Source organism: Ictidomys tridecemlineatus, chromosome 7, assembly GCF_052094955.1.
Source record: "Ictidomys tridecemlineatus isolate mIctTri1 chromosome 7, mIctTri1.hap1, whole genome shotgun sequence".
Classification (NCBI taxonomy): Eukaryota; Metazoa; Chordata; class Mammalia; order Rodentia; family Sciuridae; genus Ictidomys; species Ictidomys tridecemlineatus.
Window position 1 is genome coordinate 8,958,358 of NC_135483.1, and position 12,147 is coordinate 8,970,504.

Here is a 12,147-nt window from a genome sequence, read left to right on the forward strand (position 1 = left end):
CAGGCAGGCAGGGGACACCTGCTCCATCTGTGCAGCCGCCTAAATGCTCTTCGAGCATCCTCAGCCCAACTGCACAGGGGGCCACCCTGTGCGGGAGGACAGACGTGAGAAAGATCTGACCTTAGAAAGTCATCATTTCTCCCTTGGATTGTCTCTGATACTTCATCACTAGCCCTATGCCTCCCTAGAGGACAGGAGGCTCTGCACACACTGTTTGTGCGTGCACGGGTGTGAACATGCGTATGAACGTGAGGGTGCGTGTGGGTGTTGGAGGAGGAAGCAGATCCGCCTAGGAGAAGGCCAGGCTGGTACAGTGGGAGAAGGGTCCGGGTGTCAGACACACCAGTGCGTCTCAGGACCAGTCGCAGCCTAACTAGGGCCTGGGGACAGGCACTTCAACACTCCTCGCCTCAGTTTCCTTGGCTAAAATATTGGTGACGACACCATCTACCCCTCAGAATTACCAAGAGGGTAAATGTGATGAGCACAGATGCCTGGTGCCTAGGAGGCCCACTGCCAGGATCCCCTCCCTCGGGGACATGGAGGAGCAGGCCTGCAGCAAGGTTAGGTGGAGGGAGGTGACTTGGGAGGGGTGTGAGTCCTAAGGATAGGACAGGCACCTCCTTGTCAAGCGAGAGAAACAGGCATCCCTGCCCTGAACCTCCTGGCCAGCACCTCTGACGGGCCTGTTGGTGCTAATGCACTGAGCTCTCCTACCAAGTGGGCCCGCATGTCCCCGCGGCACACCCCAGGGCACCATCCAGGGTAGGAGGGTGCCGAAGACCACAGAGCCTGCAGAGGGCACCACTGGGGTAAACCTGGCCCAGCGGCCACACTCCTCCCTCCCGCTGCAGACTGCCATGTCACCTTGTCCTGTGGGGTGCTCTGTGTGTTCACTCAGGCCTTCCCGCTGCTTCTCATTGAGGAACACTACCTGACTCTCAGAAGTGCTCAAGGAGTGTTTGTTGACAATACAGGATGATACTGACCCTCACAAGGCCTCAGGAAACAGACACAGGGCCAATGGGACACTGAGGATCAGAGAGGTTGAACAAATTGCTCTGGGTCAACCAGCAAGAAAGTTACTCACAAGAACTGGCCCACTTTTTCCACAAAATCTGACTGAGGGAGAAATGCTACCAGACGCAGGGAGGCGGCTGCCTACAAGACACAGCGCCTCGGCAAGCAGCATTGTATCAAAATCCAGCTCTGTAGGTGCTGACGAGTCTAGGGTGAGGTCCCAGGATGCAGAAAGTTACATTTCAGGGGATTCACAAAGAGAGAGACCAGAACATCAACAGTTTGGGGATCTGGGTGTGGGGCATTTGTCCACCCTACTGTTCTTCCAACTGTTGTGCTGGTTAACATTTTTCATTAGAAAGTCAGAGACAAGTGCATGTCCTGCATCTCTCCCTTCTCCAGTGCCCCGAGACCCCTCTCCAGCCACCGGGCATACCGAGCGGCAGCACCTACCCAGACACTGAGAGTCCGACAGTGGGGCCTCCGTCTCCGACCACGGCAGCCGCCGCCCCTCACTGTCCACACAGAAGGCCTTCCCACTGCCCCCGTCCTGCTGGCTGGCTCGGTACTGGCCGTCCTGGTCACACTGCAGGTCCGCCTCATTCCTCTGACAGTCAGTGACACCTGGAAGGAGCGGTGGGCACAGCGTCAACGGTGGGTGACTGGGCCCTCTCCTGCCACTCCCAGGCCCCAGGCCAGGACCAGATGACCAAGGCATGTGTGTGACTCAGACCTTCAGGCTGCAGGCTCTCCAGTGTCCCCACCCTCACCCCAGGATGACCCCAGGTCCCCTCTTCAGATCCCCAGGGACCTCCCATCCCGAGCCCTGCAGACACCCGCACTCCGTCTGCTCCCTCCGGGTCCTGACCACTCCTGCTTTGCTCAGGCACAACTTTGAGCACGGGCCCTGCTGTCTCTTCCCTGTGCAGCCCCTCGCACTCACAGCTCCCACTTCAGGCTGTGGCTTCAATACGGTTGGCTCCCCAACACAGACTGAAGTTGAACCCCAGGGTGAGGAATCGAGAGGGGATCTTAATCTGACTGTGGTGTTTAGAGGTAGGACCTTGGGAGTGAATAGCATTGAATAAGGTCATTATAGTTAGGCCACTGCTGAAATCCTGGTGGCTTTGCAAGGAGAGGGAGAGAAACCAGAAGAGACATAGTCACACAAGCAACCTGTCTCTTGTCATGTGAGGCAATGCATCACCCTGGGACTTAGCAAGCAAGGCCACCATCAGAGGCAGCCTCAATTCTTTGCACCTCCACAACTATGAACCAAAATAAACCTGTTTTCTTTATACCATTAGCCTATCTCAGGTATTTCATTATAGTAACAAAAATCAGACTGATACACCTCAATCCTCATTTTCTTAAAAAAGCCCTCTTACTAGGATCTAAATGTCTATGAACATTGAAATCTAATTCCAGTGTGATGGTATTAGCAAGTGGGGCTTGGAGAGGTGACTAGGTCATGAGGAGGGTGGACTCCTTGTGAATGGGATTAGTGCCCTTACATAAGAGGCCCAAGGGAGCTTGTTTGCCCCCTCTGCCTGTGACAGCACTAAGAGAAGACACTGTCTATGAAGACTTCATCTGACACTGAATCTGCTTTCATCATGGACTTACAGTCTCCAGGACCACGAGGAACTATATTATTGTCTATAAACTCCAGGTCTATGATGTCTCGTTATTGCAGCCCAAATAGACCAAGGCACCTCCAGAAGCCAGCTCTGTCTGGTCCAACCGCTTTCCTGGGGACCTGCTCCTCTGCTTATCACTGAATTCCTCTTGATAGGAATGGCTGGTGACTTCTGGCCTCCCATTTGAAAGAGGCCATGAGCTGGGGCTGGATCTGCTTTTGCTCAACACGTGCCACGGTGCTTTGATCAACGTCCAACATGTGATACAAGCTCCCCCCAGACCAGGCATCTGAGTCAAATCCACAGATGAATACTTCAGTCTCTGGGCTCAAGCTGTGGCTCCTCACAGAAGTCTTTCCCCCGGCTGCCCACCTCGCTCATCCCCACCCCCCAACTGTCTCAGACCCAGCACAGCTGCAGGAATAGCATCTACCGAATCCCTACCTCACCTAAAAACCACACCAGGACTCTCATCTATTCACACGCTCCCCTTCCCTATCAGAATCTGCACTCCTGGGACCCGGATGTTATCCGCTATGCTTGCCCAGTATATGACTGACAAACAGCAGGTGCTCAGGAAACCTGTGATGAATTATATGAAAAGAGAACTCCTCCATGTGTTTCTCCATGGTTGGGAAGTAGGAGAAAAGTCACTTCCTATGGCATTCTGGGGCTTGATGATATCTGAGCTTTTAGATCTTGAGACTTCAAGTTATATTATTAAACACTGATTGGTAATGACTTTTCAGAGGAGAGAGGTTACAAAGGTTATTTTTTAAATAGATTACTTTGCACATCATACATGCTAACTGGGAGTTAATACATCAATAAACAAACAAATGAGGAGCTTCTTGATTATCAATAACCTCAAACATGGTCTGCTGGGCCCACTGAGGCAGGAGACATGGGAGGATCTGAATACAGACCTCAGCAGTCCAGAGGGAATGGAATCTAAAAACTATCCTAACCAAAAAGAAGTCGGGCGGTAGGTAGTGTAATTGCTGAGTATCATCTGAGGCTTGGCAGCCCCCTGTCCTGTGCTTCTCTTTAGTGTGATTCTAATGGAGGGCAGGTCACTCAATAGGACAGGCAAGGATAGAGATGAAGAGCCATGAGAAGGGACTGGGTATCACAGAACCTGAACAGAGACTCCCAGCTTGACCCTGGACAACAGTCCACTACAGTCCACTCACTCAAGGAGGTGTCAGATCCTGACCACCACAGTCCTCACAGATGTGTGATTGAAGCCCCCTAGAAGGCAGGTGTGGATTCTGCTTTGCTAGGGACTAAACACTGTCCCCTCAAGAGTCCTCATCCTGTCTGTGATGGTATTTGGAGCGGGGGCCTCTGGGATGTAATTAGGCATGGATGAGCTCTCTGGTGGAGTTGATGTCCTCACAAAAAGGGGAAGATGGGAGACCTCTCCTTCCCTCTGTGCACACCCCCCTGCAGGGGCCACAGGAGGACAGGACCAGACAGAAACCCTTACCAAGGCCCCTGTCAAGCCGGCTCAGACCCAGGCCCCAGACTGCAGAACTGCAGCAGTAAATGCTCACTGTTGGAGTCACCCAACCTCTGGGATTGTGACAGCAGCCTGAAGTAAGACACTGGCCCCGAGTCATAGATGATGGAGTGACGTCCAGAGAAGGAAGGTGAGCTGACCTTGGTCACAGTGCCAGTAGGAGGAGGGAGCGGTGATTAAGTCAGATCTGATGGTGCAAGATTCAGTCTCCTCCTCCACTTCCCATTTCTCTCCATCAGCAAGAATCAGCACATGACAATGATCCCCTCTTAAGAAAGTGCCCCTGTGGCAGGCATGCTGACAGCACGCCAAGTCGTCTCAAACCTCAGGTACTGGGGTCAGTGTGTTCACAGAGTGCCACCCGGCTGTCGGGGACAGTCACCAGGCAGGACTCTTCCCTGGAGAAGTGGCAGGCTCCCACTTTTATTTTCTCTGAATCATCTTATTAGCAGTGCTCCCCTTTCAGAAAGTGAGTGATCTTCTGGATCACTTATTTTTAAAGTTCTAGAAATCATTCATTGTAAGCAGAACTGGTTTGTCTCATGTTCAAATGTCATTTTACAAATGCTCAAGGTAGAATTTAAGGCTAACGAGAAAAGATATGCAACTAGGCCAGTTATGGGTCCCTGCTAGGAAGACAGCAATCCAGGTGACAGTCCGGGGCTAGGTCAGGTGGAATCACATGGGGTGTGGGGAGGCCACAGGCACTTTCGGTCCTGGCAAATACGGGAGAAGGGATACGTGCGGGCACAGTGGTAACGGGTGTGGGGGGAAGAGTCTTCTACTTCTTGATCTGATAAGGCTGACTGACAAACACCAGAAGTTTCAAAATCAGACAGAACAAAGGCTAGCTGCAGGAGCTGAGCACATCTGGCTCAGTGACTTCCCTTCTCTGAGCCTTAATCCTCTTATCTGTCAAAGCTGAGCTAATCCTATTTCCCTGGAAGAGACGAGGCTAGGATTGAGTGAGATAGCACAGGGAATGTGGCCTGGAGTCTGGCAGGGGACAGGCATTCAAAGGTGGCCCTTGTTGCTCTGCTGTGTACCCAGTGCTTCTCAGTGGTAGGTGATTCTGCCCACCCACCTATTCAGGAGATACTTGGCAATGGACAGAGTCAGGTCTGGTTGTCACAACGTGGGGAAAGGGAGCTGCCAGCATCTAGTAATGCTACCGAACGGCCTGCCATGCACAGGACAGTCCCCAGAGCAAAGAATTGCCCTCCCCAAATGCCCACCGGGCCCAGGCTAAGCACTCTGCTGCACGCTGCTGCACAGCACGGCCTCTCCCCACAGCAGGCCCCAGAACTTACAGTGCATCTGGCTGAAGGCTCCAGGGGCAATGGTCATTCTGCCCCCAGGACACGGGACACAGGCTGAGCTGCCTGCCCTTTCTTGGTAGAATCCAACAGGACAGGGAACGCATTGCTCGTCCCGAAAATAGCTTCCTTCAGGACACTTAACTGGGAACAAGAGACAGAATGGTGAGTCAAGAACGAGGCACTTCTTCACACTCAGAACCCAGAACCCAGCCGCCAGCCCACGAGCTCGTCTGCTCAGTGAACGTCCTCTGAGAACCTCTGTGCCTGGGCTCCAAGGTCCAGGGCACAGCTGGGAAGCATGTGGTCAGGTGCTGCTCTCCAGGGCTGGACCCTCGAGGGCTGTGGGGGAGGCAGACAAGGACAGCAGGTACGGGAGGAATGAGCAGGGAGGAGACACATTGGTGAGGGCAGCCCCTCAAGGAGGCACTGGAGACCCCAGTGATGAAGAGGAGCCCAGGAAAAGATCTAGGAGGCCAGAATTCCAGGTGGAGGGAACAGCAGGTGCAAAATCCAAAGGTGAGCCTGGATTGTTCAGGGGACGGAAAGGAAAGGTCAGAGTTGGCTACTGAGCCAGAGCCTGGTTTGCCAAGGGAAGAAAGAACGCCCTGAGAAGAAGCTGGGGCACAAGGTGAGCGACAGGGCCCACCCCAAGGCTTCCATGGGGAGGAGCAGCAGGGGCAGTCAGACTGGTCAAGTCCCACTGCCCACTCCACATGGTCAGGGCTGGTCAAGTCCCACTGCCCACTTCTCCTAGGTAACTGTGGGCTTCTCTGAGGGTCCGTCTTCTCTTCTCTGAGATGGGATTGCTGATACTATCTTATGAGAGTGCATTAATAATGCCAGACTCAGCCAGGTGCTGCGGCACACACCTGTAATCCCAGCAGCTCGGGAGGCTGAGGTAAGAGGATCTCAAGTCAAAGCACCTTAGCAAGGTGCTAAGCAACACAGTGAGACCCTGTCACTAAATAAAGTACAATAAAGGGCTGGAGAGGTGGTTCAGTGGTTAAGTGCCCCTGAGCGCAATCCCTAGAACCAAATAATAATAATAATAATAATAATAACAATAATAACAATAATGCCAGATTGATACACGTGCTCAATAACTGACAATTATTTTTACATTTGAGCAAGTCCTTCAGCACCCACTCTGTCCACACAGGGCACCCTCTCTATGTGGGGTGACTCCAACAAGAGGTACCATCTCATTTGATTCCTGGCCTCTGTCCCTGTTGTCAGTCATGAACAGCGTTTCTCATGCCTGGGACAACAGTGAGGCTAAGGGGGACCCAGTGTAAAGGAGGTCCTTGATGTCAGGGCTATTGGGCTTCTGATTGACTCCGAAGTCCCAAGCCTGACCCCAGAGTGACAGTCCTAGCTGCCTCACTCCCCTCCTTTCCCTTCCCTTCCCCATGTTCATTGCTAATCTGCAGAATCTCAGTGCTTCCTGCTCCCCACTATCCTCCCCCCACTATCCCCCCGCAGAGCTCTAACACTCCCAACCCTTCCAATTTCCTTCTCTAATATGATACAGGCTGGGAAAGCAGGACTTAAAGTCTAAGAAGCTCTGCTCTTGGAATAGTGCGGGAACTTGGCCTCACTGAATCTGACGGCTCACGGAAAGAGGAGCTTGGTGCTTTCTTTCCTGGTACAGTGTTTTGTTTCAAAAAGTTTGCCAAATAATTTCGAGAAGTGAGTTTTTATGCAGTAAAAGGTGGGAGCTGAATTCTTGCCCCAAGATTTCACTTGGGAACACCTACCTTGGGACGACACTGCCAGAACTTTAAGTACATCAACACCACTCCACAGAGTGGCTATCATATTCCCATGGCATGGGCTAAAAGCCAAGCCTTTGGCTACTTGTGCATGACTTCCTAGTGTGCTTTTCTGGCAAGTGCAATGGGGAAGTGAGGTTTTAAAATGCGTCAAGTGCAGTGTCAGATGCTGATGGTTACCTCCCATGAGGAAGGCATTATCCCATCCAAGACTCTAGAAAACTGAGGTTCAAGGTCAAGGCTGACCAGGCAGGGAGATGGCTAGAGGTATCATCTGAACCCCATTTCTTCATCCCAAAGCCACTGTTCCATGTATCAATTCAACCACCTCCTGGTGGTGCACCAGTCAGCACAACAGGGTGGGATGAGCTGGGACAGAGCCCTGTCTACTTAGCGACTGCTCTCTCTGGTCTGTGTGTATTCCTGGCATTACTGAGTAAACCAGAAACTCAAGCCACATCTTGCAAACTGAGAAGTATTTTCGGGTCTGCCCCAAGCGATGAATATCCGCCCTTAGAGAGTGGAGTTTCATTCTTACTATGAGTCAGGTTGTTGACAATCATCTCCACACTTCAGAACTGTGACTACTTTCTCAAGTAAGTGCCTCCAGAGTCATTGCCAAGGGAAATAGGAGCTTCCTGGCCAGCCAGAGCGGCTCTGCCTCCAGACTGGGGCACAGGGAGGCACAGAAGAGCTGGGAGCCGCCTTTGGCTCTGAGACCAAGTGTGCGAGGCTTCTTCTGCTCAAGCAGCAGGCCTGCTCCTTCCTCCCAATGCTTAGCTCCACCCTGATGTCTAGAGTCTTCTCTGCCCAAAGAGCTCTCTTGTAAGTCAGATGGACTTACAGCTGACTTCTCTTAAGACCCTGCAGCCCATTGCAGCACCTGGGCACTCAGCTGCAACCACACCCCTCGGTTGAAGTCATCAGAAACCCCTTGGCCTTGGCCGCCTCCTTGGCACAGGAAGAGCGTTCAGCCTATGGGCATTCGCAAGTCTGCATAGCTTTAGGGCCAAGCTACATTTCCTGTCAGCCTTCCTCACAGCCCCCATGTTTCTGCTGAAGAAAAATACCTATGAGGAAGCATCATGGTCCTTCATCCCCTACAAAGCCCACTCAAGCCAGGCCTAGCCCTGTCTCTCTCCAGCTTAAAATTCTGCCATTCATCCCAGTGAGTCCCTCCCTGTGCCCACGGTCTCTCTGTCCCAGCACCTGCCTATATCTCTAGCCCATCCCTGCCCCTTTCCCCACAAACCCCATTTGTCTGAACCATGGGCAGGGTCTCCATAAAGTCACACTGCTTCACGACTCCTGACTCCTGCTTTTGCACTAAGCTCTACTTCTGGAATGTTCTTCGTCACTTTGGCATCTCCAACATAGGTATGCACACAGGCCACCTCCTACCTGCTCTTGACAGAGTAGCAGTTCCTCCTCACCTCACAATGCCTCACCCATTGGCTCCTGCAGCAGCCTCCCTGGTGCCTGATGGGATGCGCAGGGCCCTTCACATGACACTCCCCCTGTCTGCCCACGGCCTTCCCCAACCAGAGTGGGAGACCCTTTAAAGTGGAAGTCTTGCTTCCCGGAGCAAGGAACATGGTGTTGAGTACATAATTACATTATAGAAGCTTAGATAGATGGAAGGAAGGGAGGAAGGGAGGAAGGAAGGAAGGAAGGAAGGAAGGAAGGAAGGGAGGGAGGGAGGGAGGGAGGGAGGGAGGGAAGGAAAAGTCACTTTAGAAAAAATATTCATTGGACACTAGTTCTATTATAAGAATCTACAGTGACTAGGTGACAGTCACTGTCATACAGAATGGAAATGGAAACTCTCCACAGTTCCTCTGGGATCCTCTTTAGTTCAGGCTGCCAGCAGGTAAGTCCCAGGGAAGCCCCGGGCTATCCTCAAGGCAAAAGGGTGCACAAGACTGAGTCCCGCGGAGCGGTAAGCAAGGCCTCCACCCCACAGCAGCATTCTCCAAGGGACACAGGGCATGGGTGTTCCCAGCGGCCCCTGTGTCACTGCCCTTGCAGAAGGCCATCTAGATGAGCCCCTCTGAGATGACATCCAGAAACCTGCTTTAAATCCAGAGGACAATGCTCTTCCTAGCCACTCACAGCTGTGCTACAGATGTGCTTCAGCAGGAAAAGAGCCAATAAAGACAGACAGAAAGATCTGAAGAGAGACTTCCCATGAACGCCTCATGGAGAAGGGAGATGTGCAAAGCAGAGAACAGCACAAAAAACTGAGAGGCGGAGGGAACTGAGCTTAAGCCTCCATGCTGCCCACGCCAGTCAACCTTGGCTGAGAGCTGATCATGTGTTGAGAGCTGGTTATGTGCCGGGAGCTGGTTAGGTGCCGGGAGCTGGTTAGGTGCCGAATGCTGGTCATGTGCAGGGAGCTGGTTATGTGCCAAGTACTGGTTATGTGCCGGGAGCTGGTTAGGTGCCAGAATCTGGTTATGTACAGGGAGATGGTTAGGTACTGGGAGCAGATTATGTGCCAAGCACTGGTTATGTGCCAGGAGCTGGTTATGTGCTGAGGAGAGCTGGTTATGTGCTGAGAGATGTGCTCTGTCTATGTCACCTCCTGCTCAAACCCCTGTCCCATGAGGTTGGCACTTTATCCCTGTTTCTCAGATTATGACCAGTGAGGATCAGGGATGCTCCCAAGATTCCACAAGGAGAGGGGCCTAGTGCCAGGACTTGAGGCCAGGTCCATCTGACCTGGAAGAGCAGTTTCCCAGCAGTGCCCACCACTGCTCACCACTGGAATCCTCATTCATACTATGGGATTAACAGCACCCCACTCTCTGGAAACACCCCACTCTCTGGACAGAGGAATGCTAGCAAGGCCTTATGAATTAGAAGCCCACTAAAGGTTGTTAGATATTATAACTGACACCACAGGAAACACAGGCTTTTGTGAATTCCATTCTAGACCTTTCTAGGTTTTGGGGGGAGGTGGCTAATGATGTGATTGACAGGTCTACGAGTCAAGGCCGCAGCAGTTAAAAAGCAGAATGTAGGTTATCCTGAGCAGATATTGTCTGACAACAGCCTGCGAGCTAAAGTCACATCACCTTCTGCTTTGGTAAGTCCAGGTTCATTGGAACTCACTCACATTTTTCTCCCTGTGGTGCCTGAGTGGAGTCATTTAGAAAAGGTATGGGCCACACAGCAAAAAATATCTGCCATCTGGCCCTTTACAGAAAAAGGTTGTGACTCCTGCTCTAGAGAAAATATCTCCCAGGCAAAACCCTTCAGTGGGTCCCTTGCCAGGCACCAGCCTGCAGCCCCTGAGGGCTCTCTGCAGCCCTTGCCAGCTGACGCCAGCTCTGCTTCCCAGCCCCTGCAGTGGGCACACCAGCCTCTCCCCCCAGGCAAAACCGTCCTAGTTGATCCCTCTCCCATCTCCCAGTTGACAGGAACCAATCACTATTAGATCCCTAGAAGAGATCTTGAGATGAGATTTCTGGTCAGCCTGGTTATTTTAAGTGTATTTTGCACACACACACACACACACACACACACACACACACACTTGAGTCTGACAGTATATCCCAGGAGTCTTCATGTTAAAAGCTGCAAACATGGCTGCAGTGTCTCCGGAGGACTCTCCCTCCCGGTTTCCTGTTCCTCTCACCCTGGGCAGAGGCCCCATCTACTCCTGCTCCTACTCTTTGTCCTGTTGTTTGGCATTTGTAGTCAGGTGGAAAGATGGTCCACCTCACTTCACATGGGAGGAGGGCTCTGGTCCCAGAGGACCTGGGGTTACTTGTCCACTGATAGTCATCAGGCCACCTCAGGTCCCTCCCAGGACCTGCTGTGCTCTGCACAGGCAGAGCAGCCCGGGCCCAGGGCCCACTAAAGGTGCCTTATCTAATTGATGAAGGTTCAGACTCTTTGTCTGTTTGAGGGAAGATGACCTGCCATCAAGGGCTGTTGTGAGAGTTAAATATTTGCACAGTCATGTTACACATTGCAAAATCCTTCATAAATGTTCATGGGAAGTTTCTGTTCTCTGTGCTGAGATTTAGAGGCATCTCAAATCCAGCGTGGGTTTAAATTTGGCCTATTATTTCAAAGCCTTGTAGCTTTTGTGTTGCCACCAAAATAAATAATGGAGAAAAAAAACCTGAGGACATCACTCTTTCTTCAACTCAATAAAAATGCTTCTCCATCTCACTCCACAGGGGACGAGGCCTCCTCATCGTGAAACCTTCAAAGCTTTGGTAGTAGAGAGAACAGTGGCCCCCAAAGATGTCCACATCCCCATTCCCAGGACCTGTTAATGCATGAAGTAGGCTATAGCGCAGAGGGGAATTAAGGTTGCAGATAGAGTCGAGGTCACCAACCAACTGATCTTCTACTCCAGAGTGGCCTAGATCACCTACTACGTGTAACTTAAAATTCCTAAGTTGTAAGGAGAGGTGACTGGGGACAAAAGGGGCAGAGAGCAGCAACATTGATGCCTTTGACAATGAAGAGAGGAAACCCCCAGCCAAGAGAACCTGGAAAAGGCACAGGCCATCACACTCCCCAGGGCCTGCAGGAAGAAGGAGACCTGCCCACGCCTCGTTCCAGCCAGCAAAGCCCACAGGGGATCCAACCCACAAAACTTGAGGTAAGGAGCTACCTGTATTAGACCCCCAACTGTGGGAATTTGTTGGGAGAGTAATTGGAAACTAATACAGCCTGCAGTCAAGGAACCTGCAGCTGCATTCCCATGAAAATGCCTTCAAAGATTCCCACGGCCAAGAGGACAGACAGCCCAAGTAAATCCCCGCCAGAAATCAGCTCCCCGCATCGTGCACGTGCAGGCTGACGTGGCCATTTGAGCATTATGGTGAGTGACGTAGCTATAACCAGGACACAGG

The 12,147-nt window shown here is 52.0% G+C and overlaps 1 protein-coding gene across 1 annotated transcript in view; it reads right to left on the bottom strand.

Moving 5' to 3' along the window:
- Tg (thyroglobulin) overlaps positions 1-12,147 on the bottom strand; it is a 209,662-nt gene that overhangs the window by 158,111 nt on the left and 39,404 nt on the right. Inside the window, exons 21-22 of the mRNA XM_040293416.2 lie at positions 5,493-5,642; positions 1,474-1,644 (exon numbers count right to left, since the gene is read on the bottom strand). Of these exons, the coding sequence (XP_040149350.2) occupies positions 1,474-1,644; positions 5,493-5,642 (321 nt within the window). The remainder of the gene's footprint in view (positions 1-1,473; positions 1,645-5,492; positions 5,643-12,147) is intronic.